This window comes from Lithobates pipiens, unplaced genomic scaffold (assembly GCF_037356315.1).
Source record: "Lithobates pipiens isolate NorthernLeopardFrog02 unplaced genomic scaffold, aLitPip1_a1.2 Scaffold_23, whole genome shotgun sequence".
Lineage (NCBI taxonomy): Eukaryota > Metazoa > Chordata > Amphibia > Anura > Ranidae > Lithobates > Lithobates pipiens.
In genome coordinates, this window is record NW_027507785.1 from 97066473 (window position 1) to 97087799 (window position 21327).

The 21327-nt window shown below is 41.7% G+C and overlaps 1 protein-coding gene across 1 annotated transcript in view; it reads left to right on the forward strand.

Annotated features, from left to right (window-relative positions):
• The first annotated feature begins 5385 nt into the window (after positions 1-5385).
• The window catches only part of SUSD3 (sushi domain containing 3), a 184663-nt gene continuing 168721 nt past the window's right edge, over positions 5386-21327 (forward strand). Inside the window, exon 1 of the mRNA XM_077452089.1 lies at positions 5386-5727. Within this exon, the coding sequence (XP_077308215.1) occupies positions 5643-5727 (85 nt within the window). The 5' untranslated portion in view covers positions 5386-5642. The remainder of the gene's footprint in view (positions 5728-21327) is intronic.

Here is a 21327-nt window from a genome sequence, read left to right on the forward strand (position 1 = left end):
CAAGGATTAGCGCTTTGTTAAGCCTCATCCGGCGTTTCTGTCTCTATTCAAAATCAATGGTTCCCTATGGGAGCCCTTTGATTTGAATAGAGGTCGCACTAGAAGTCGGATCAAGAGGATTCAACTTGCGGTGCGACTTGTGTGCTGAGAATCTTTAGGGGGGAACCCAACTAAAATTTTTTAAATATTTGCATGAGGTTCCCCTCCTCAAGACGATACCAGACCCTTCGGTATGCAGCTTAAGGGGAACCCCCCCCCGCACCAAATAAAAAATGGAATGGGGGTCCCCCCAAGATTCATACCACACCCTTATCCAAACATGCTGCCTGGCAGGTCAGGAAAGGGGGGGCGAGCCCTCAACATGGGGGGGTTGTTGCTTTGGGGCAGGGGGGCCATGCGCCCCCCAACCCAAAGCACCTTGTCCCTATGTTGATGATTTTTTTTTCAGAATGATACTTGCCTAGGTGGATACAGTATTGGTCCGATGCTCTAATTGTCCCCCGCTGGGTCTAGCAGTGAGAATCGAGCGATAGAAAAAACACATGTTATATACCATTGTAATGTATTTTACATATATTTATTCCATTAAAACATCCTAACATATAATCAAAACTCAACTAGTCAAATGCCTCATTTAAAGTCCCAAACTTCCTTTTTGTTTACTTGAACCAGGGATGGAGGCATATATATATATATATATATATGTGCTTCATATAAAATACCAAAACTCCCCATATTCTATGTGTTTGTATGGTTTGTTTACAAGGCTGATGATGGAGAAGCGAGTTTACATGTGGGGTATTGCTTGGTAAATCCCGCCATGTGTAGGCAAGTGTGGTCGTTTTTTGGGGGGTTTTTTGGTGTGTTTTTTTTTGGTGTGTGATTGTTTTTCAGGGGTTGGGTTTGGCCCCTTAGTTCCAGTGAGGGAAACTATTTAGGTTTCAGCATACCAGGACATTTTGGACAATTTCATGCTCCCAACTTTGTGGGAACAATTTGGGGATGACCCCTTCCTGTTCCAACATGACTGCGCACCAGTGCACAAAGCAAGGTCCATAAAGACATGGCTGAACGACTTTGGGGTGGAGGAACTTGACTGGCCTGCACAGAGTCCTAACCTCAAACCCATAGAACACCTTTGGGATGAATTAGAGTGGAGACTGTGAGTCAGGCCTTTTCCTCCATCATCAGTGTGGACAGCCTTCCCAGAAGAATTGTTGTTATAGCTGCAAGAGGTGGGCCAACTCAATATTGAACCCTACAGACTAATAGGGGATGCCATTATAGTTCATGTGCATGTAAGCCAGGTGCCCCTATACTTTTGGTAATATAGTGTAGTTTAGTTCCACTTCAGCTAAGGGCAGATGGATTCCAGGACATAAATGTTACATGAATGATCTGCCCTTAAGATGGTTGCCGTTAGAAATGCGTGGGGTTAATTTCTCTGCACAATAAAGCATAGAGACATGTATGGATCAAGGAGTAGTTTGCTTTGAGTATTAAAATTAATTGCAAATCGATGTGTGCAGGATCAGCACAATGGGGAGATGCCCTTGTAAACAAGGCATTTCCCCATTCTGCATAGTGACATGACAGCGATCACTGCTCCCTGTCATCGGTAGCAGTGATCGCTGTCAGATCAGTGGTAGCCCATCCCCCCCACAGTTAGAATCACTCCCTAGGACACACTTAACTCCTTGATCACCCCCTTGTGTTAAATCCCTTCCCTGCCAGTGTAATTTACACAGTAATCAGTGCATTTTTATAACACTGATAACTGTATAAATGACAATGGTTCCAAAATAGTGTCAAAAGTGTCCGATATGTCCGCTATAACATCACAGTCATGATAAAAATCGTAGATCGCTGCCATTACTAATAAAAAAAATGGCAAAAATCTATCCCCTATTTTCTAGATACTATAACTTTTGCACAAACCAATTAATATATGCTTATTGTGATTTTTTTTTACACAAAAATATGTAGAAGAATACATATTGGCCTAAACTTAGAAAGAAATTCGTTTTTTATATATATTTTTGGGGGATATTTATTATAGCAAAAAGTTAAAAATATTGCTTTTTTTCCAAAATTGACGCTCGTTTTTTGTTTTTTTAGCGCAAAAAATAAAAATTGCAGAGGTGATCAAATACCACCAAAAGAAAGCTTTATTTGTGGGAAAAAAAACGACCGCGCAATTGTCAGTTTAAGCTCTGCACTGCCGTATCGCAAAAAAGTGCTCTGGTTGGGAATCCTTCTGGGGCTGAAGTGGTTAAAACAACAAGGGCAGGAGATTTAATAGATGGAAAGATGAAAAAATGCCTGAAGGTCTGCTTTAAAGCGGGTGTTCTGCCATTTTTTTTTTTTTAAGTCAGCAGCTACAAATACTGCAGCTGCTGACTTTTAAAATATGGACACTCGCCTGTCCAGCGTGCCTGCGAGGTCTGCGAAGCTGATCTATCGATTGGCTCTCGGGTGCTGCCGCCGCCATCTTCGGTATGGGAATCAGGAAGTGAAGCTGGTTCCCTACTGTGCATGCGTGAGTCGCGTTGCACAATACGGACAGTACCTGCTGTCTCTGGGATCCGTGTGTTTCCCAGCAGACAGCAGGGAAGGGACAGGAAGTAGCGTAAATACCCGCAGATTCTGTGGCTACCTATGCCCGGAAGTGGGTGCAAATACCTGTATTATACAGGTATCTGCACCCCCCTGAAAGGTGCCAACTGTGGCACCGGAGGGAGGGAGGTTTCCGATGAGCGGAAGTTCCACTTTAGGGTGGAGCTCCGCTTTAATTACATCAACTCCACTGTACTACATCAACACTGTAGCTGCTGACTTTTAATAAGGACACTTACCTGTCCAGCGAGCCCATGATGTTGGGCGCCCCGATCCATCCATCGGATTGGGTGCCGGTGGCAAAGTTCTTAATGAAGGGAAACAGGTAGTGGAGCTTTGCGGCTTTACTGCCCGTTACCTACTGCACATGTGTGAGCTGTGCGGCGTTTTGTGAATGGCCCCCGTTGTTTTCTGGGACACACACATGTCCCAGAAGACAACGGGGCAGCTCGCCGAAGAGGAGGAAGCGCTGTGGAATAGGAAGAGGCAGATTAGGAAGACTAGTCTAGCAACAGGGGTTTCTGGTAAGTAAATTTTTTAAAATTTTTTTCAAATTTTTTTTTATATATTTTTTTGTGAATGTTAATGTCATTTTTGTTTTGTTTAGGGTGGCCTTCCACTTCAAAGCGGTTGTATAGTCTTTTTTTTTACTTTTACCTACAGGTAAGCCTATAATAAGGTTTACCTGTAGGTAAAAAAAATATCTCCTACACCTATATGGTTTAGGAGATATTTCCCCTCGCAATGAACCACGGTACCCGGAAGACACGCCGAGGGAACATGTCAGCTCCCTCGGCTTGGATCGGGTGAGATGTCGGGGCCTCGTTCTAAGGTAAGTATTTCATAATGAGCTAGAATGCGGTACATACTAGCTCATTATGCCTTTTGCCTTACAGGTCTGGAAAAAAAAATGTCAGTGGGTTTACTCCCGCTTTAACTTTATTTTGTAAACACATTCCTATCATTTAAAATGGAGTTCCAGGCTTTTTATGTTTATTAAAAGTCAGCCGCTACAAAAAGTGTAGTTGCTGACTTTTAATAAACAGACACTTACCTGTTCCACGGTCCAGCGATGTGGGCGAACGGTGCTTCGCTCCTCTCCCCTCCATTGCCACTCTGGGCACTCGGCCATAACAGCTTTTGGCTTCACGGCTGGGCACGCACGGAGCATGCACGAGTCAAGCTGCTCTCCTGGAGTGGACAGGCGATCTCCTGGGACCTGTCACGTGTCCCAGGAGATTGTTTAGAAGGAGGGGCTGCCTAAGGCTAAAGGAGGAGTCGCCTTGGCGGTCCCTGGGCGGAAGGAGGACATGGGACAGGAAGTTCTCCTCCTAATAAAGCCCCCACTCCCCCCCAAACAAATGACATGCCAAATGTGGCATGTAAGAGGGCGAGGAGTGCTTAAAGCGGAAGTTCCATTTTTGGGTGGAACTCCGCTTTAAAGAGGAAGTAAACCCTGATGGGTTTACTTCCTCTTTGTCTCCCTGCAAAGGTAAAGCACAATTGACTTCTATGCATTGCATACTAGTCCATTATGTGTCACTTGCCTGACACAGGAGCCAGCGATGTCACCACTGTCCCCTGTAGCACGAAGCATCCATCTTCTTCCGGGTATTGCTGCTCCGGCGCTGTGAGTGGCCGGAGCAGCGATGACATCACTCCCGCGCATTTGCGCACGGGACCCGCCACTAACGGCATATCGCCGTTAGCAGCGGCATTCTCAGTGGGCCTGCACGCCGCTGTCTACGGTGCATGTGCCGTAGACAACAGTGCCTGTCTTTTTGCAAATATCTCCTAAACCGTGTGGGTTTAGGAGATATTTCATGGACCTACAGGTAAACCTTAATCTAGGCTTACATGTAGGTCAAAGTGGTCTGTAAGGGTTTACAACTACTTTAATGGTAGGGCTCAGTTTCAGGTATCCTTATTTACCATAAGGACCGATGTGAGTGCAGGGCCGATGCTACCACTAGGCAAACTAGGCAGCTGCCTAGGGCGCACTGCTGCCTAGGGGCGCCCGACCACTGGTTTTCCTCTGTGTCTGCAGGCTGCAGCTTGTAACTAACTCAGTCTCAGGCAGCTGCTTCGTCTGACTGGTAGTGTAATTTGAGGTGCAGCACTAGAGCCAGCACTAGAGGAAGCAGAGCCGATGCTTCCGGTATAGCGCCACCTCCTGTCACACGAGCACGGCAAAGGGAGTGGAGTGAGGGGTGGAGCCAATGGGGGGCAGTAAAATGAGGTTTCGCCTAGGGTGTCAAAAATCCTTGCACCAGCCCTGTGTGAGTGTGTGATGTACAATGTACAGGGATAGGGACAATTGTAGACAATCACTCAGGTTGAACTGGATAGACTTGTGTCTTTATTCAACCTTATTAACTATGTAACCATAAAGGTATTCAGCTCACAGCATGCTTGACCCCCTACCCATGATCATCACTCACAGGCTGCTGATGAATTGCCTTCTTATTACCCACCCAGCAAACCTGTGCTGGAGACTGGCAACCTTTTATTGTTCCCTATACAGCTTGATAAATGAGAACCTCTCCACTTGTGTAATGAAAGAGAGTAAAGAGTCTTCTCCATCTGTAAAGCCAGTCTGAGTCTCAGGATCCTCCGATGAAGGATGTTTGATTTACACAAAAGGGGTCCCCCCAAGGCAGAAGATGATGAAGCATCAGAAGCCAGTCCAGCGTGCCTTCTTCTAATTGGCCTGTAGAGGGCACCCGCGAGCAGCGGCTCCCTGCAGCACATATAATACAGCGCACACTCACAGCTCTTCGCTTCCAGCCGCTCAGACTTGAGCAAATATTTCACTCCTTTAACTGTTTCTGTCCGCTGCAGATTAGAGATTAATGAGATAGCAGGAGGAGATCTGGGCCAGCTTGTCATTATGCGTTCAGAAGATTGATGCTTCATTAAACCTCTTGCAGGAGAAGAGGAAGCCCAGGGGCAAGGCAGACAGGCATCTCCACTCATTCTTACCTGCTTGCTCCCCTTCCTATGTGTGCCTGCCATTGAATGAGGACATGCAGCCAGCAACAGCCTCAGTACTGGATCTGTCAAGGACTGTTCTGATCACAGAGGAGAAAAACAATTCCTACAACAGCACAGGTAAGGCTTGTCACCCATGCCTTGCCTTGTCCCCCCCCCACCAACCCTCCTCTATTGGAATCTGTGCACCATATGGCTAATCAGACCCCCAAATAAGTGACACTTGTTAGTTTGCCTGGCCTGGTACAGTTTGTGCATCCAGTAGAATAATGAGTTACATTGTAGCTTTAATCCCTTTAATAAGGAGTGCATGTACTGGAGGTGTTAATAATATAATTAGCGCTTAAGCTTTTAATGCTGCTCCAGTCTTTTAATTAGATACAGTAGTGTGCACTTATTTGCTAGGGTTGCACTTTAGTCTCATGATTGCAATCTTATACAGGTATTTGCTGAGCAATAAAAAGACTTGATTTTTGGTAGTGCGGTCCCAGAAGTCCTCAATCCGGCAGTCTTGTTAAAAGAGACTTTTGTCTGGGAAATAGTGAAAGTGATATATTTCCCTGTGGGGTTGATAGGATCTATTCCATCCCCATACTGACAGCTTGGTTCTGGGCTTTTAAATAACAATGGAAAGGGGGGGGGGGGGGGGGGGCGCGAGTGCAATGAGACTCCGTTGGTAATTATCCCATGCTTTTTAGAGATGAGGTTAATGAAAGATTTGTGCGGAGTAATTAGGAGAAGTTATACTGTCTAGAAAATAAAGGCTTTATTGAAATGAGAGTTGAGATTTTGACATTGTGAACCTGAATTGTACTTGCTGACAATAGATGGTTGCTATAGTTACCGGTTACAAATTTGTATATTGATACATACAAATATTTTTAGGTGGTAAGTGCAGCTTTTTAAAACAGTTTGATGGTACTTTTATTAGCCAAGACTAATGCCGCGCACACACGACCGGACTTTCCGGCAGACTAGGTCCGACGGTCTTCCCGATGGACTTTCGGTGGAGTTCCGACGGACTTTCCGAACGGACTTGCCCACACACGAAAGTCCTTTTGTTTTGAACGTAATGGCGTAAGATGGGACTAAAAAAGGAAGTTCAATATTCAGTAGCCAATGGCTTCGCTCGTATTTGGTCCGTTAGACCAGCATACAGACGAACGGTTTTCCCGATAGGAATTGAGTCCATCGGACAGATTTGAAACATGTTCTATTTCTAGGTCCATCGGATTTTTTAAACAAACAATTAGATTAGCCCACACACGATCGGATTGTCCGACGGACTGATTCCGTCGGACCTAGTCTGCCGGAAAGACCGATCGTGTGTATGCGGCATTAGACTTTAGGTGGAAAAGTGCTTCACTGATGGTGAAAGAACTAACATATTTTTTTAATTGAAAGGGGGGTTTACTCTTGGTATGGGAAACGAACCCCCATTTGAGAACTCTGAGTGCATTGATACAAAGGCAAACCATTGGGTACAACACACTAGAAGCAGTATTAGTACTAATACCTCACCGCTTTAAAGGGGTCAGTTGTCCAAAACTTCAAAAGAAACTTTTCTTTTTCCCCTGTACAATTTTTTCTTTCCCCTTTTACATTGTCCACTGGGTTGTCCTCAAAAAAACGTACTCGTAGGACCAGCAAACCCATTGTTGGCTGGTGTAATCAGCCAATCCAACACAGCATGCTAGCCCTGCTCCAACATCTTCTCTTCTTACGCCATCAGGGTGCCAGTTGTCTCTTCCTGGTTTTTGCAGCTGGCCCCCTGATGATATGGCACGGTGCATGCCTTGAGTGTCCCAGATAGCTTTGGTTCAGGGGGAACATCATTCCTGCTTGGCCAGAATGTATAAAGTATAGTGCTAGGTCCCATAATTGAAGGTAAATAAGAATATTAATTAAAAAATATATATGCTTGTTTAACAGGAGGGGAGGAGATTATGTAGAGTCCCCAAATAGGTTGAGGTCCACTTTCAGGTTTTGCCAAATTCTGGAGAGTTAAACTCCAGTTTAATGCTTCTGTTTTACTGGTAAGGTCTCAGTGCTTCAGTTTCTTGGTCTGCACACCTGCTGTAGCCTTTCTCAGGGAGTCCTAGTCTCCCTGTTGGATTTGTTATTTATTACATGATGGAAAATTTATCAGGAGGAGCTGGAACACAATGTAAGGATGGGTTGCAACAACCCCAACTCACAGTATTCAAGACACATTAGAAGCCAGGGGCTGACTCAGCCCACCCTACTAAAAATTTTAATATCAATTTCGGGTAGACCGACCCTTTACATTTTTATTTGTAGTGGTCTAAAGATACAACTACCTAAAAGATGATTGTTGCAGGTATGTTCAAATAGCCAACCTGACCTCTGGATATTCCACTAGGCAGACTGGGAGGGTAACTCCACTGTTGTGGGAAATTTTTTTTTGCAAATAAATGAAAATGAATATATCATATACAATTGCAACACAAGTCATATTGTAATTGAATGTTATTAAAAAAATAACTTTGCTTTTCAATCTACAACTCTGTAATTTTCTATTAAAATTCAATGAAGTATGGCTACCTGGAGGAGTTCTTTACAAAAAATGTGTACAGAACGCCCCCCAGATATAATTTCCTGTTTTTTTGATTGGCCTACTAAGTTTTCCAGAAGTCTGCATTACGATTCAAATCAGATTTTGGCATCACCTTCAACAAAAATTGTATTTTTTATGAGATACTCCCAAAGAGAAATCACATCTAAAGGGATGCAGACCCTGCAATTTGTCTCATTAGAGCCCTGCAGGTGAAGCAGGTCATTGACAGTTATTATTATTATTATTATTATTATTATTAATAACAAATTCAATTCAATTAAATACAAAAGTACAGTTACTCCTTAACCGTTTGACTTTGACCAATTGCTGTTATTCCTCAGAGATCCCGAAGCTAGAAGTGTATGCGTTGGACATGAAATGGACATGCAGCCATTAATAGTCATCTTTTTGTGATCATAAATCATTAAAGCTTAGATGCCCAGCCCATATGTAGTAGCATCAGTATTCATCTCTTCACTTGTTGATAATTCAATGATTAATTGTTCAAATTGAGAGCAATGTCTGAGAACTAGAAGCACATACACGTACCCATTCCTAGTTCTCTGGTGCAAAATTAATTAATGATTTTATTGCACAGCACAAATTGCATGAGAGCTGAAAGGTGTATTGTGGTAATGAAGTGGTTATGCTACAAAATTATTGTACTGCTAACTCCTATCTTGTGTCTATGGCTACCTTATGTTCATACTACTTGATCAACTCTATGACTTGTTTAAAAATGTGACTTTCCAGAGACTTCATCAACTGGGGTTAACTATTTAGAAAAAAGAGAGAGAAAAAAAAAGGCTTTAGATAAAATAGAACATTAAACTCCATCTAGGTCTCATCATGATTACTCTATGTCAAGAATATGCCATGTTGCAATATTGTAGTATTGGTAAAATTGGGCAATTCTTAATTATGTGGCACAGTTCTTATTTGGTTACTTTCCTTTATAAAACATTCAGGGTAGTTACTGCCCAAAATAGCTTTGAATGGTTTCATGTGACAATTTCAATTAATAAGTTGTCCACAAGTAATTATGAGACTAGGCATCTAATACTTTCAAATTGGAACTTCAGATGATACATTGAAATGAAATTCTGACTGTAATATTGGTTACACTGCTGCCGAGTGCTTTCAATGTCGAGGATGATTTTTGAATTGACTATAGCATTGACCTAATGCATATTCTTCTCATGGCTCATCAAGCTTTCTTTAAGGGTTGATTGCTTCCTAAGCAAAGAAACCATAGTAAGTGACCCAAGTAATTTTAATTTCCAATGGTAAATGAATTTGAATGCCCAGTTTTGGTGCTATGTATAGGGAGAACTGCTTTATGTTGATCTTTAAGGCTGGATTCACATATGAACCGCATCCGTCTCACAGCAGTGGTCTGGTGTGTCCTGGTTCACAGTTTCAGGTCCAATTTCAGCCTGAATTTTGGGCTGAATTCGGACCTAAAACAGACCAAAAGACACACAGCGTTTTTGTGCAAAACGCACCGGACCCGCTGCAGAGATATGTGAACCGGCTCCGAAGAGAGGCGATCAAAATCCCCTGCTATTGCGAAAAGGATGCGTTAAAAAAGGGAAGTTTTAAGGGTATATGTAAATGCTATATTGTTTTACTGTATGTATAATTTTGCTTACTTTTAAATAAAAAATCTTTATTTTAAAAATAAGCATGTATTACAGGGTGCACCCAGATCACTGGAGTCACACACAACATTATAGATGTTCTATTTGCTTTCTGACTCTCTGCCTTTAATTGAAACCCTGCATGACACTGTAAAGAGCAGGGAGAAATATTGAACAAAGGAGGGATACATCATTTATTGGACTTATTCAGCTATGTGTAAATGTGAGCTTGAGCTATTGGGGTGTGTAAAGCAGTTTTTTTCATTAGTTAAGATTAGTCTGGTAAACATTTGGAAAAGGGTACACAGGTCCAGCTGCTGTCTGACAATAAATATGAGATATCCATGTGCAATTACACTACTTTTAGAAATTCCATTAATGAAAAAATAGCTCTGAACATAATAAAAATGTATACAGTATGCCTCGAAAAACACTATATATTCCATTTAGGGTGTGATTTGCTAATTTATACAACTCAACTGTGTATCCAGGAATATTGAAGTTGGACTCCCAGATAGTTCTGTAGACATAAGGTTCAATTTACAAAGCTTACACACCAGGATAAGGATACAAATATAAAATATATGTACCGGTATATATTTTAAGCTGAGTCCAATGAGATTTGAAATTAACAGTCATGTGGCTGAAATGTATATCCTTATCCTTGTGTTGAAGCTTGGTTAATTGAGCCTATAGTAAGGTAATGAACAAAATGCACAGTTAAGTGAGCCAAATCGGTCAATCTATTGATCAGTCAATCAATCCATTAGTCAGCCAAACAAAATTGATCCACTACCTATTTGTCTACAGGAAACTTGATCTGGTTGGTTAACATGGATTTTTATTTTGTACACATTATCCTTGTTTTTTTAATTGCCTTAATAAACAAGTTATTTTTCATTGAGAGGACTCTAGAGGAGAATTTGTGATATGTTAAAGGTATAAAAGAAGGTTTTGTATGAATGTCCTTGTATATTCACGACCTTCTAATATGCCTTCATTAGTATCTATTCAGGCGGCAGCACTAGGGGAATGTTATTTGTAATTTACTAGTTGTTGAGAGAAAATGATTACATATTTTTATTATATGAAATAATGTTTTTTGCCTTTAAAGGTACACTTTCCTATACATGGAGATATCTCACTTGATATTTTTAGTAGTTGATATATAGAGGTTGATTTGTTAAAACTGTAGAGTACAAAATATGGTGCAGCTGTACATGGTAACTTTAGCTTGTTCAATTAAGCTTTGAAAAAAAACATGGAAGCTGATTGGCTACCATGCACAGCTGCACCAGATTTTGCACTCTCCGGTTTTAGTAAATCAACCCCATAGTGTACCAAATAACTGGCAGTGTAAAATATGTGACCAAATATCCAATACTCAGGAGAGTGGGTAGACAATTTTGGTGGACAGCCCTGCCCTGCAAAATTACGCGCTTTCCTGATACACACAGAAACGTGTTACCCTTTGGCAGACATTTGGTGGGGCCATCAATTCATAATGGGACCCACACAACGGCTAACACGAGTTTTCACGCAAAAAAAACAAAAACAAAAAATGGTGCCAAATTTTTGCAAAAGGGTGGACTTTTGCATGTTTCCCATGTGAATTGCGGCTCTTTGAAGTTAATTGGCTGCCCTACACATGATACATGGGAACGCATGCGCACTTTATCGCACATACATGTTGTGAACTGCTCTTTGAACAGACAAGTAATATTGTGCAAACTCAAGTTACAGAAATTTATTTTAAACATTTTGATTTTCAAATATGTACACTTTACACATATTAATTTCACTCTAACATTATTATTAGATCCAGAAAACATAGGCAAGCATAAATTGGGGGGGTCGCTGTATTCCCAGAGTTCCCCCTTGCCCAGCATTGCTATTTCTAGCATTGCTCATTGATTCACAAAGTGTTGTGATCTTCACAGGTTCCAGAGCTGATGACGTGTGTCACATAGATTTTATATGCTATACGCTGATATATTGCATATAAATGTATACATGGAAATCCCCCTGTGAACATACTATTGTCACCAGAGATATGACAGAATATTTTTGTATAATATAGAGGTACCTTTGATAAGCAGCATGGGGAGGCTTTTCTATAACTAGACCATGAAAACACCTTTGTCATTGAGCTATGTTTAAAATTCTCACGTTTCATATCTCATGTGGGAAATGCATGTCAGCAACCAGCTGGACCCTATAGATAAGTACAGCTGTGAACAGATACATATGATATACTAGCACACCCAAGAACTGTGAGTGGGAGCTCTGGATTATTGAAATCTGTTATAACCACAGTCTTTATTTACGTGTTATTGGTGATAATCCAACCATGTCACTTCCACCCAGTCAAGCTTTGCTATTCTATAACATGGTGCAATCCATCCTGTTTCTCATTACAGTGCTATGTAAAACAGAGCTTTCAGAACTGTTGTTTCCTTCAGGCTTCCCATTGTATCTAACTATCTAGAAAGATTTAAAGAGTAAGTATATATTTACACATATTTCCCATAAAGGTCTCTATGCACCACAATGTTGCCAATGTATTAAAAAGCTGTGCTCCATTGCCAAAACCAGGGGTCTCCAGTCTTTCTAAACAAAGGGCCAGTTCACTGTCCTTCAGGCTTAAGGGAAGCCAGAACGTGGCCAGTGTTTTTATGGAAAATTACACTTTATCTGTGGCAGCAACCAATGTTCCATTTTAGTGGGAGGAAGAGTGCCTTATTGTTGGTGTCAAGGGAAGAATGGTGCCCCATCATTGGTGTTAATGGAAGGAAGAGTGTCCCATCATTGGTATTAGTGGCAAGAATAGTGCTCCTTCATTGGTGTCAGTAGGAGGAAGGGTGCCTCCTATCTGTGGGAAAAATAGTGCCCCATTGTTGGTTTCAGAAAAATGCCCAACTCTTCACCTCTTGACACTATTGTCCTCTACGCCCATCCTGCATATAGAAGGGTGCACCCAGCGTAAGATGCATGGCCCTGAAAATCCACGAATGAGCACTCCCATCCTCTCTTCCCCACCTGCACAGCGCAGTTTTTTCTGATTTACTCTCACAAAAAAAACCATAGCTGCAAGAGAGCAAAGGCTGCACATATATGAGTGGGGAGGAAGGCCGGGAGTGCTTGTTTGTGGATTTTCGGGACTATGTATCTGGCGCTGAGTGTGTCCTGCCCTCTGCAAAACAGATGAAGAGGACAATGGTATCAGCAGCTGAAGAGGTGGGCATTTTTCACAGCGTTTTATATATTTTAATATAATTCAGACACTGTGGTGCATGAGGACCTTTTTGGGGAAATGTATGTATAAGTGAAATAACTCTTTAGGGTCGGCTCACACCAGAGCTGCTGTGGTTCATTGGGTTGTGTTGGCCAGCATAACCACAATGTAATAGCAAGGGAAATAACTTTTGGATTAGTTCCGTTTTTTTCACATCTATGCCCTGCATTGGCTGGCTTGTGCTAAACTGGAACATGCATCATTTTTGTGCAACGCAAAGGCAATGCTATACAGTGCATCCAACTGAAACGCAATGTGACTGCACATGATTGCGCAGTACAAATACAATTTAAAAAAAGTATATACAAATAAAGTTTAATAAAGTATTTCCCTTTCTGGCCGCCATCTTTCTGAGGTGATATGATGTCTCATGAGGACATAATTACGAAGCTCAAAAATTGCATTCAAACAGGTAAACGCATCCCAAACCCATCAGGAGTGCACATCAATACTTTACAGTAATGCACTTTTACACGTCTCAGCACTGATGCCGTAATGCTTGCACAGCAGTGTGAACCGGCCCTTAATGTTTGCATTTGATATTGTAGAGAAGAGAAGTAATATTTTAAACTTAGTAAATGCAGCAAAATGTACTATTTTTTAACAAGTTTGTAAAGTATCCTCTATGGAAAGTTCATATTTTGCCTGTGGTCATGGTTGAACTGTAGAAACCTGTTTCACGCTGCATCCATTGGAATGCTGACCTTATCTCTAATATAGTTTGGTCTAATAGGTGGGAACCAGCAAGGAAGGCTGTCGGGTAGAGTGGATGCTGAGAGGTGAACAAAGTGGAAGCATTTAAAAGGATACTAAAGTGATTTTTCGGAAAGTACATATTCTCAGTTAATGTAAAATTTACCTGAAAGGTGAACAGCAATGCTTTACATTTATCATGCAGACATATAGAACTTTTTATATAAATCTGTCCACTTTATTTGTGAAAGCAGTACAAGATAAATGGACGAGGTAGAGTGCATGCTACATAGATACATAGTTAATCTGGTTGAAAAAAGTCCATCTAGTTCAACCAATAAAAGAGAGAAAAAAAAAAAAGAAGATTTTAAAATACTACATCTATAAAATCCCATACCTGCAGTTGATCCAGAGGAAGGCAAAAAAACAAACAGCAAAGTTTAATCCAATCTCCTACAGCAGGGTAAAAAAATCCTTCCTGATTCCACAAGAGACAATCGGATATTCCCTGGATCAACTTTACCGATAAATGTTAGTATCCCGTTATATTATATACATTTAGGAAACAATCCAGTCCTTTTTAAAGCAATCTACTGAGCTGGACAGAACCAGCTCTTGAGGCAGTCTATTCCACATTTTCACAGCCTACACTTGCTTCAAAACAAGGCTTAGGACAGGCTTTGTTGAAGCTCTCTGAATGCCAGTCAAAGCTCCTGTCACTCAAAAAAAATGGTTAGTTTACACCTCCTTTTGCCTGGCACTTTGATGAGGCTTCGGTGGGGCTTCAGTGAGGCTTGGTGGAGCTTTGATGGGGCTTTGGTGAGGCTTCGTGATGCTTTGTGGGGCTTCGATGAGGCTTTAATGGGGCTTCAGTGGGGCTTCAAGTAAGCTTTACCATAGACATCTATGGATGCTTTGAAGACACTTTGAAGCACCACTGAAGCTACATGGGGTAAATTTTTGAAGCAATGCCGAAGCAAAGCAAAAGCAGGTGTAAACAAGACTGTAAGCTAGCCATTTTATTTAGTGACAGCATTCAGAGAGCTTTAACAAAGCCTGTCCGATGCCTTGTTTTGAGGCAAGTGTAAACTAGCCGTTCATGTGTGTTGAAGCCAAAGTTAGTGGAAATGAGCCCTTACTGTGAAGAAACCTTTCCGTATTTGGAGATTAAATCTCTTCTCCTCCAGACATAAAGTGTGCCCTCTTGTCCTCTGTGATGACGTTAAAGTGAATAACCCAACATCAAGTTTACTATATGGACTACTTATGTAATTTATACATGTTGATCATATCCCCCTTAAAGAGGAAGTAAACCCTGATGAGTTTACTTCCTCTTTCATTCCCTGCAAAGGCAAAGCATAATGGACTACTATGCATCGCATAGTAGTCCATTATGTGTCACTTACCTGACACAGGAGCCAGCGATGTCACCGCTGTCCCCTGTAGTCCGGCGCATCCATCTTCTCGGTGGGGTCTCGCAGCTCCGCCGCTGTCATTCGGCGAAGCCGCGATGACGTCACTCCTGCGCATGCGCACGGGACCCAACACGTGCGGCAGCTCTGTCGCTGAAAATGCCGCGCTCAGTGCGCCTGCGCGCCGATGTCTACGGCGCATGTACCGTAGACAGCGGTGGCTGTCTTTGGGCAAATATCTCCAAAACCGTATAGGTTTTAGGAGATATTTCCTGGACCTACAGTTAAGCCTTAATCTAGGCTTACCTGTAGGTCAAAGTGTGTTGTAAGGGTTTACAACCACTTTAATCTCCTCTTCTCAAGAGAGAATAAATTCAGTCGCTCTAACTGCGAATCGCTATCCTTTACTGTATGCACCATATGAGAGCCAGAACTGTAAATTGCAGTGCTGGAGATTTGGCACTCACTGTACTGTTGGTGATGAGGGAAACTAATGCCGCATACACACGATCGGAATTCCGGCCAGAAAAAGACCGTTGAGAGCTTTTTGCATTGGAAAATGCGACCGTGTGTATGCTCCATCGGAATTTAGCTGTCCGAATTTCCGCCAGCCAAAAATTGATAGCATTTACCCAATTTTCCCGACGGAAAAACTTTCTATCGGTAATTCCGATCGTGTGTATGCATTTACGACACGCCAAAAGTCACGCATGCTCAGATTCAACTACGAGACAGAAGCTATTGGCTACTGGCTATTGAACTTCCTTTTTCTAGTCCCGTCGTACGTGTTGTACGTCACCGCGTTATAAACGATCGGAATTTGATGTGACCGTGTGTAGGCAAGACAGCTTGAGCCGAATTCCGTCGGGAAAACCATCAGAGCTTTTTCCGACGAGAATTCCAATTGTGTGTACGCGGCATAAGAGTTCTAACTAATGCAGAGCCACCATCCAAACATGGGACACACATAATTAGAGGTTATTTGTTGGTACATAGAAAATGTGCAAAAATAATCTTTTTTCCCAAAGTTCAGCTTCAAGGGCCCATTCACACGAGTGCAAAGGACCATACATTGGCATAAACTGAGTGTCCAGGGTCTGCTCATTCGTCCCCTGTATGAATAAAACCAAGCTTTACCCTGTGTTGAGGTGCACTGTTGAATGCTGGTTCACCTGTGTGCCGGAGGTCCATTCCTTCAGTTCAGATGAGTTTCCATGCGTGAAGGTGTGCAGCAGGCCTAAAACCAAACACTAGGCAGATATATGAAAAAATGTTTTTTAGCACAGATATGTGTTCAATAATACATTATTAAATATATATTTATATCAAATGAATATACTATAAGTATCAGTTTCTGTCTTCATAGACAATGGGGTTGATTTACTAAAACTGGAGAGTGCAAAATCTGGTGCAGCTGTGCTAGTAGCCAATCAGCTTCTAACGTCAGTTTGTGCAGTTAAGCTTTGACAGAAAAACCTGGGAGCTGATTAGTTTCTATGCAGAGCTGCACTCTCCAGATTTTGCGCTCTCCAATTTTAGTAAATCAAACCCCATTATATAGTATCTACAGACATTAGATGCCTGTTGTCTGATACTTGCAGTTCCAGCAGTTTTGGACAACAATGTATCTGTCTACAGCAGGGGTCTCCAAACTTTATAAACCCATTTTACTGTCCTTTAGACTTTAGGGGGACCGGACTGTGGCCATTGGCTGTAGAAATGGACCTAGCGTCAGTCGGAGTAAACGGTGCATCTTCAGTATTTGGGGGAGGAATAGTGCCCCATTGTTGGTTTCAGTTGGAAGAATAGTGCCCCATTGTTGGTGTCAGTGCAGGAATAGTGCTTGTTGTTGATGTCAGTAGCAAGAATTATGCTATGTTGGTGTCAGTGGGAGGAAAAATGCCTCAAGGACCAGATAAAGGCAAGCAAAGGGCTGCATCCGGCCACCCGAGCTGAAGTTTGGAGACCACTGATATACAAGATAAAAGTTTATCTAGGACCATTGCCTCTAGAGAAAACCAAGAGTCCTTCACGTCTGACATTTTAGGTTAATACCATATTCTTTTGTATTTGGTTTATTGTAAAGGTTTGTATGAACATTAGATTATTAGATTATCTTTATAATTGCGTTGTGGTAATGCAAGTGGGTTTAGGCTCAATTCACATCTATACATGTTGCTTTTGAGCATTTCTGCTTTTTTGCTTTGTTCTCCACGTTTCTTTACCACCATTTTGCCATTATTTTGGTATTGTGCTTTTTATGCTTTTTTTTTGGGGGAAAATTTGTTGTTGGGCAGATTTAAAACCTCAAATCGGGTTAAAAATAGCACTACTTGCTTTTCTTCAGCTTCTCCATTGAAGTCTATTGAGCAAAAAAAAAAATAATTGTGCGTTCCAAAAAGTCCCTGACCCTTTACAAATATGCAGAGGCACAAAATGCATTGATGTAAACGTGTTCCATAGGAACCCATGTTAAAAGAAATGTCCTGCATTTCTGCAAAAAGCATGGAAAAACAAATTGGTGTGAATGGAGCCTTAAAGCGGAATTCCAGCCATGTTTGTGTTTATTAAAATTCAGCAGCTGCAAAAAGTGTATCCTCTGACTTTTAATAAACAAACATTCCCCTGTCCCATGATCCAGCGATCCATCTCCCCAGTTCCAACATTACAAGTGTGGGCACCCGGCTGTGACAGCTTGCAGCTTCACAGCCGGGTGCGCGCTGTGCATGCATGAGTCACGCTGCGCCTCCTCAATGGCCGGGCAGTCTTCTGGGACCTGTGATGTATCTCAGAAGATTGCAGGGAGGGAGGGAGAGAGGAGAACTTCCACTCGAGCTGCCTAGCAGAAGTGTGAGCTGTGTAGTTGTGAAAACTAGGTACCTGCTCCCCCTACCCCCCCCCCCCCCTTCCCAAAAAAAAATGACATGCCAAATGTGGCATGTAAGGGGGTGAGGAGTGCATAAAGTGGAACTTCCACTTTTGGGTCGAACTCTGCTTTAATGTGTATTGTGTTATGCAGCCCATTTATATTGAATAGCCTGCCAAAGCTCTGTAACACATTTATACCGGACTTGCAACATTTAAAACAACTGATGGTTCGCAACTCTGCTTTTTTTGTGTGCTATAACACAAGTGTGTTACGTTGTATTAGATGCATTGTCGTGCCATTTGAAATGAATACTGAAAGGAATATTTTTACTGATACGTTTTTTGGTCTCCCTGGAATATAAGCAATCTTGGATGTATACCAGGATTCCTAGGCGCCAGGTCGCCAGGGCGACTAGAAACTGCATCCTGATGCCTGGGATTCTGTGAGCCCATTCGCTGTTGGCACCAGGCACAGGAATGTACAATTCCTATCACCTGATGCCTGGGACATTTAGTTCTGGGTGCCAGGCAGGTAGTATTTTTTAACATTTAGCCCTGCTGCAGGAAAGCAACAGGCTTTACTTGTCGGATGAAAGCATTCGGGTGGCTGTGCTGCGGACCCAAATGCTTCCACACACCCCGCGCGCCCCCTCTGCTATGTATCCCAGGCTCTGCTTGCCCATCTGAGTGCCTAGGACTGGCATAGAAGGTGCCGCCAGGTCTCTTCCCCTTCTTGCTTCCTCCCCATTGACAGCTTCCCTGGCCATTATGGCTGGGAAAGAATGTAATGCAGTACGATATGCAAGTTACATCCAAGCACATAAAATGCCCCCCCCCCCCAAATAAATTGAGGCCCCCACCACATTATATATATATATATATATATATATATATATATATATATATATACGCACGTACAAAAGTAAACTCACGCATTGGAGCACCTATACCTAAAACTGTTAATTGAGATCCACGTTACATATCGCCATGCATGCTGGATTGAGGAAATAATGCTAGCACCAGACCTCCTTCATAATGCTAAATAAAGCTTTGATAGTTAAAAAAAAAAACCCACCCAACTTTTTTAGCTGGCCCCTAGATTCAAAGCAAATTTGTCAAGCCCTGGTGCATAGAGTAGTCACATACAGTACATATACAAGGTGTATTTAGTGCTATGGATGCTATTGCTGGGTCAGAACCACATTTGAAGTAACGGACTTCCTGCTGGTGCTCTAAGACACTGAGTTGTGTTACATATCCTTGTGAAGGTCATACTTTTGTTTATGTGTTACAGATGAAAAGCCAAGCATATCTTCTGTTCAGACAGGTCGTGTTATTTTGTAACTCTTCACAGTTATAGTTTAAACTTTACAGAGAAAAAAAATCATTAAATCAGTGTTTTCTATCACTTCTGAAAGTGGGAAAGCATTTTACCCTTGAAAAGATTAAGTGTATGTAAACCTTACAATGCATTTCTGTTATTTGATGCCTGCAGTGCATCCTGGTGTGAACAAGCTCTTAGCATTGTTCCCAGATATTTTGTACCCCGATATGTTATGGAGAAGAGGAGAGAGAGAGTTGTTCTGTAGTTCTGTCTTGGGAAATGTGTTACTTCTTGGATCACCAGGTGGAAATGAAGGCAAAGCCTGAAAAATAAAAAATAATGCAGCCACTACATCTATAAACTGGTAGACTGGTACAGCTGCATTATTTTTATTTTATTTAATACATTTTTTGTTCTTGAAATTAGTTACACTTACACTGGACTAGTTTACACTTGCTTTAAAACAAGGCTTAGGACACACTTTATTAAAGCTCTCTGAATGCCAGTCAAAGCTCCTGTCACTAAATAAAATGGTTAGCTTACAGTCCTGTTTACATTTTGCTTTTGCTTGGTGCTTCGGTGGGGCTTCGATGAGGCTTCGGTGGGGCTTCGATGAGGCTTCGGTGGGGCTTCAATGAGGCTTCGGTGGGGCTTCAATGAGGTTTCGGTGGGGCTTCGATGGGGCTTTGGTGGGGGTTAAGTGGGGCATCAAGCAAGCTTCACCATAGACTTTTATAGAGGCTTTGAAGACATTTTGAAGCACCACTAAAGCTACATGGGGTATAATTTTTGAAGCGAAGTCGAAGCAAACCAAACCAAAAGCAAGGTGTAAACAGGACTGTAAGCTAACCATTTTAGTTAGTGACAGGAGCTTTGACTAGCGTTCAGAGAGCTTTAACAAAGCCTGTCCTAAGCCTTGTTTTGAAGCAAGTGTAAACTAGCCGTTAGGCCCTATTCACACCTGAGCATTTTGTAGCGTGAAGCCTGAAGCTACAAAACGCAGGAGGGGGGCAAAAAATCTATTGTTATCTATGGAGATGGTTCACATCTCCACTCCAAAATGCCGGAAGCCAGAAGCTCCAAAACACCTGAAGCTCTGGAACTTTTTTTTAAGCAGATTTGGTTGTTTTTCTGCTTTTTATATTGGTGATCTTTTGACATGTACAAAATCACGGCAAAAACGTGTCAAATTGTGGCAAATCATGGTATAATCTGGCGACTTTCTGCCTGAAAACGCTACACTCAGGTGTGAATGGGGCATAAATATGTGTTGAAGCCAAAGCAAGTGTAATTTTTATAGATATTTTTATAGATATTAACAAATGAAGAGCTGAGTAGACAACAAAGGGCACATTAAAAGGATTGCCCCAATTTTTTTCTCCTCAATGCAGTGACCCTAACGTTTGTCCCAATGCCTGCTACACACTATGAAAATTATCGGACGAGTGATCGTCGTTTTTTTTTTCATGCTAGTCTCATATCAAAAATGAAGAGTTTACTAAAGTGACAAGCATTCTAATATGACAGAATAAAAATATGGAAGTGATGTAATTTATTGTATTTAACAACAACTGTACTGATTAAATGAACGTTGTATGATCTGGTATCCAACAAGAAAAAAAGTTTTTTGTCCTTGTCCCATCGGATAATATCGGATGAACTGTCATGATTGGCTCTTGAAAGCTATGTACTAACAATCATATTATCATATGATTGCTTTGAAAGCGGTATTTTTCGTACGATTTTTTGATCATGTGTACGGTCCATAAGACTATTCCTAACCGTAGCTTAAAGTGTGAGTCAAGGCAAAATTATAAAAAATACATTATCGGTACATCTGATACACAAGCACATTTCCTCATGTTGTATACCTTTAAAAATGCTTAAACCAGTGTTTCTCAAAATCTTCA